The sequence below is a fragment of the Condylura cristata genome, unplaced genomic scaffold, assembly GCF_000260355.1.
Source record: "Condylura cristata isolate star-nosed mole 26May11 unplaced genomic scaffold, ConCri1.0 scaffold00012, whole genome shotgun sequence".
Lineage (NCBI taxonomy): Eukaryota > Metazoa > Chordata > Mammalia > Eulipotyphla > Talpidae > Condylura > Condylura cristata.
This window is the reverse complement of record NW_004567113.1, coordinates 21,822,418-21,828,067: the sequence shown is the minus strand read 5'-3', so window position 1 is coordinate 21,828,067 and position 5,650 is coordinate 21,822,418. Positions and strand designations below refer to the sequence as shown.

Sequence of the window (5,650 nt, the reverse complement as noted above, 5' to 3'; positions counted from 1 at the left end):
CATGATTCAAAAAAATTCCAAACAAATAATTTGGTCATGTTAAAAAAACAAGTGAGCAGTTTTGGTGTTCATAAACAGCTATTCGGAGAGAGAAGAATGTTATAAATATTTATAAATGATCTTTTTAATTTAAATATGAAAATGTAAGTAAACAGTATAGAATTCACCTACATACTTCTAGGATTGAATAATACTGATAAATTATTGTTATTATATAGCAAAATATTTTAAAGATTATTTTGAAATTTATGTTCTAGATATTTCATCTGAAAATGAAAATTATAATTCTCTTGGGGCTCCTGAGTGCAACTATGTCAGCCCCGGTAAGTGATCTCATAGTGTAACTGACCTCGTTGTCTAAAACTTACAACAAATCATTCCTTTAACCATGATTGTTTTGGGGGTCTTTTTCCTATTTGTTTCAGCTTTCTCCACAGCACCTTATGTCTGCAAGCAACAGCAATGAGGTTAGTTTAGACACTTTATTTAATAATCTCCTGCTTTCTTTTTGGAAGAAATTAAAGACTTCCTTCAGTTTTCCTGCATTCCTATCTATTTTGTGATATATTCAAGTGCATTCCCAATGTTCACATCTGCTTTACATACCAGGCCACTGCTTAAATGTTATTATGTCTCCTTTGTTTGATTATAACTTTTTTAAAGGCAGAAAAAGAATCTTCTATAACTTTTTGTTCTAACAAGCCCTAATCGCTGAAGTGTTTAAAATCACTAAACCATGAGAGAGGGTAAAAATTGTTTAAAACTGCAAACTTATACATAGCAGGGGAGGGGTAGTTAAATCTCAACCTCTAATCACTATAATTTAGTATAAGCTTAGTAAGACATCTTACCTCTAATGGGAATGATGATTAGTCATATTGATGTATGTAATGTACACTGGAAGCATTATTCTTAATTGTTTCAGCATGTATAGGAATCCTGTTTTCATATTATCTTTCCTTTTCTAGTTACTTCTAAATCTTCGTAATGCTCAACTTCTGCCACTACAGTTTCAGGTACCTCTACCTCAATAATTATTTTAGGAATATTTCTCTACTGCTTACTTCTTATCCTATTTAATGAGCAAAATGTTTTTTAATTCCATCTCTGAATTATCAATTTATAAAATTATCAGTTAGTCTAATGTTTTATAATGATCATTTGTTTAGAGAATAAAGTAAAAACTATAATCTGATTAGCATATTTACAATGATTTGATATATACCAGGCATGAAATAACTCTGAGGTAGTTTAATTAAATATTTTATACCAAGTCACTCTGAGCTAACTAGAAGAAGAAGAAGGAGAAGGAGGGGAATGGACAGGGTTATGGTCTGGGAGAGAAGGAAGAAGAGGAGATTAAAAAGAGGAAGGAGCTGCAGTATTGAAATCAATCTAACAACTGCAAAAACAGCCCTTTACCCACCTCATTCTACCCCGTATTTCTCATGACTATTGAGAATTTATCATCATTCATACATTTTGCATGGTTCACATGACAGGATGCTGTCCTTTCGTAGTTGTTTGCATTTTGTCTCGTTCTTACTTAGGACTGACTTTAAGTTCTTTTTAACAATGAAGAGAAATGCTTCCTTTATTTTTTGTTTTATCCAGGGTCCATTTAATTCATGGATTACTCCTTTATCTGGGATTCCCTTACAGCAGCTGCAGACTCAAATACCTGGTCTCTCTCAGTTCTCTTTATCAACTCTAGACCGATTTGCTAGACTGGTCCCAAATCATGTACCGTTCTCAGGACAGGTCAGTTTTGCCCAAGGAACCAAAGTGAGCCAGCTGGAACCCTCTCAGCCTCAAACACCATCACAAACTCAACAGAGCCCTAATCATGTAAGTTGTATCTCTTTCTATCTTGTTGTTTGAGGAGAGACAGTTTGCACGTTGAATGTAAAAATGAGTACAAATCGGTTTTTAAGTAATACAGGAGTTGTACCATCTCTGAAAGTACTTTCTTATATTTTCTGATCTCCAACAAGGAAAAATACAATTCCAGACAACAATTCCAGGATTATAGTCATAAATCAGAATGTTTAGCATATCTTGGAAAAAATACTTAGGGAAGCATCATTTTCCAGTAAGGCAATTTGCTAAGTGAAATAATTCAAAAGAAGAAAGATAAATACTGATGGTGTCACTTTTATGGAGAAGATAGAGAAACAAAGGGCCAATAAAGTCAACCCAATAACAAACCCTAGAAATCTGACTGTAGAATTGAAGCTACAGTCAATTGAGGGGAGAAAGGGGAATGCAAAGTAGGCAAAGAATAAAATGGATTATACTAGAGAACTATGGGTGTCTTGATGGTGGGAATAGTATGGTAAAATTTGAAGGAGTTATTCTATACCTGTAAATCATACACAATAAAATTAATACACAAAAAAATTAAAGACAATCTGCATTAATGATGGCATATATAAAATGGCCTTCTGTTGTCAAAGAAGACACCTAAGTCAAATTTATGTAGCTAGATCTAAAAGAAATAGCTCAGGAATTTTAATTTAAAAGTTAAGTATAACTTTTCTGTTTCCTTTCTTGGCAGGTTATGCCCTATGTATTCCCTTTCGAAATGCCTCAAGAGCAAAGACAGGTAACTAAATAGGAATCATCATCACTCATCTCTCTTACAGATGGATGGATACATACACTCTCCACTGAATGTTTTCTATTTATAGTTGATTACTACAGCAGTGCTAGAAAATGCAATGAAATTCCCCTTCTGGATACCACCATTACTGGATTGGTATCAGTTTTTTATTGCTAAGTGCATATAGCAGCTTTTGCAGAAAAAAAAATAGCTAATAAGAGTTCTGAATTTCCAGGGCAATACTCTGTTGAGGGCAAAGAATCTCACTGAACCCTAGGTCATATAACGTGCTAGCATTTGGGCACAACTAAAGAGAAATACCATGTAGTGACTTTGTTCAACCTCCCATTTTGTTTCAGAGGGAGAGGCACAAAAATGATAAAATGGGATGTGGTATATAAATAAACACTTGAACATTATTTGACAGTTATGAAATTTTGTTCAAAACAGTCATAGGTTCTTGTATATTTTCAATTTAATTCTATATTATAGACAAATTATGGTGTGGTGGTTTCCACTAAATAAGGTAATTATTAAAAAATTGAACAAGTTATGGTAATATGGAACCCCCCTAATTTTAGACTAATTAATTTTTTGAAAGAATAACTTATTTTTTAGACTAATCAATTTTAATTTTATAGTAGTTTGGGTTGAAAGAAATACAGACATGGGTAATTTTGAATTAATACATAGAGTATTTACCATTTTATAAAAAGTTACACCACTTGCACTACTGTTATCATACTCATATAAAATTGCGTCCATTCCTCCATTCCGATTACAAAGCAAAACTTAACCTCTAGATATTATCTTATTCAAAGTCATATGTATTTAGAGAGTTAGATACATCATAAGCAGAATTACTTCACTTTAAGGGTCAGGAAACTAAACCTAAAGAGAATAACTTCCTAATCCTAATAAAAATAAATAGCTGAGCTGGAACATAATTCTTCACCCTTCCTTTAACCACTAAGCCAATGACTCTCCATGCTGGTTTTGTATTAGAAACTCTGACGGTAACTTTTTTAATTACAAATACCCGAATTCTCCCCACTCATAATGCATTAAGAATTCATGAGTCAATCCCAAGTGTGATTATATATTAAAATGCTAAATAGGTATTATTGATTGTTATCCAGGATTAAGACCACTATATAAAATATACTTCTTCTCAAAACGTAACTGTTATTTTAAACTAAACGTAAGTAATATAGTGTCCTATTTAACCATGCCATCTAACAAAAACAGCTTACAAAAGCTATGTATTATGACCCCCTTTTCCATAAACACATGCATACGGACACATAAAGGGGAGCCAATATCTGGTAATATAGGTGGTGAAGGTACAGGTGATATTAATTGTTCCCTGTTTATTTCTGCAGTTTCCAAATACTTTTCAATAAATGTGGGTTACTTTAATAAAATGGCAATTAAAGTCAGTATATTATAGATAATTCACTTATTACAGTACAACTTCTAATACCATGTCATATCCCAGAATAAATACTAGAATGTTTTCAGAAACTATGTTGATGAGGATTTTTTCTGTTTACAAACAGATGCTTCAGTACTATCCAGTTTATATGCTCCTACCCTGGGAAGATCATCAACAAACATTCACAGAATCACCTTCACAAACAGCCCCACAAACAGGGCAGCAGCAGGTACTATTTGAAGAGCAGGTACTATTAGCATTTGATTTTTACTACGACTAGTTCTATCATAAAGTAGAAAGACTACAGTTAATTTTCAGAAATAGAATACCAGGGTATATATAGTACAAAAACAATTACTAGCCAGAAAGTTGTAATACTGATATATCACTAATTTGGAAATGATGCCAGACTGTATTTTAAAAGAATGAAACCCAAAGCCAAAATGTGAATGACTTTGGAAAATGAAGTTTTCCTAACCAGCATTCCTCCTTCATATATACATACAGTTATTATTAAAAAATGAAAAATATAAGTATAAATACCTACTTAATAATAAGTATAAATACACGTATAAATAGGGTAAGTGAAAGATACGTGATCACTAGATCTTGATATACAATTTGGTAACATTAAGTTTCAGAAACTGGCAAAAAACTTTAGAATTCAAATTTAAGTTCATGTGACTCATACATTACTAGAATTCTTTAAATTAAAATGGAAATTACATAAGTTTAATTATTCAAAAACTTGCCAGACCAAATTAGAAAAACCTGAAGATGACACATAACTGGTAGTAGTGGTTCTAAGTCACGTTAATTTAAAGAGAGATAATTTTACCTAGAAATCATATGGTTCAAAAAGATGTCTGGCAAGTTTCAAAACAGCATTTAGCATAATACAAAGTATATACTGTTTTAAGTAATCAATTATAACAAAAATAAACAGAACAAATTTAATGCATTTTCCACAAATCGACAGATGCCATTCTACACTCAATTTGGATATATTCCTCAGCAAGCAGAACCCGTGAGTAAATGCTTACTTTTTTTAGCTACCTTTTGAAACAACTTCCTACATAGTTTTTAGCAAATCCCAGTGCCCTTCAGCTAAAGACCACAGGAGTAAGGTGAGGAGTTGGAGGGTATCTTAGTGGGGAGGGATTGGAATGATTTCTCACTTCAACAGTCTGGGCTTGCATTAGGTGATTCTGGAGGGAGTTCAAGGACTAGTGATTCAGCATTGAGGGTTCTCAACTAGTGAGTGTGGTAATTCAGTGACTACCTAAGAGGGCAGAGTAACAGAGCAAAGCATAGGCCCTTAAGTGGCAACGCAGCAAGATTCCTCACAATAGCCATGATACAAAAATGTCTGAATCTTTGTGGCTTGACAGTGATCTTGCTTTAGATAAGATTATGAAGTGGTCTTGTATTTTGTTTTCTTAATGTCTCTTTCATTTTTTAGATCATTGTTTTAGTCTAATTTTCCCAGAGGCCCTGCTCTCCTGCACCCTCCAGTTACCCTGAAGGGACAACCTCCCCTAGGCCTCCTGCCCTTGGGATCCTTCCAACCTCTGCTCACTCTAGCCTAGACCCTGCCCTGCACACTCACACAT

At 33.5% G+C, this 5,650-nt stretch overlaps 1 protein-coding gene across 1 annotated transcript in view; it reads left to right on the top strand.

The window, feature by feature from the left end:
- Nucleotides 1–272: 272 nt before the first annotated feature.
- Nucleotides 273–5,650, top strand: part of ODAM (odontogenic, ameloblast asssociated) — a 7,378-nt gene continuing 2,000 nt past the window's right edge. The window contains exons 1-7 of the mRNA XM_004681238.1: nucleotides 273–323; nucleotides 426–467; nucleotides 969–1,016; nucleotides 1,615–1,848; nucleotides 2,558–2,605; nucleotides 4,162–4,284; nucleotides 5,017–5,064. Coding sequence (XP_004681295.1) covers nucleotides 273–323; nucleotides 426–467; nucleotides 969–1,016; nucleotides 1,615–1,848; nucleotides 2,558–2,605; nucleotides 4,162–4,284; nucleotides 5,017–5,064 — 594 coding nt within the window. The remainder of the gene's footprint in view (nucleotides 324–425; nucleotides 468–968; nucleotides 1,017–1,614; nucleotides 1,849–2,557; nucleotides 2,606–4,161; nucleotides 4,285–5,016; nucleotides 5,065–5,650) is intronic.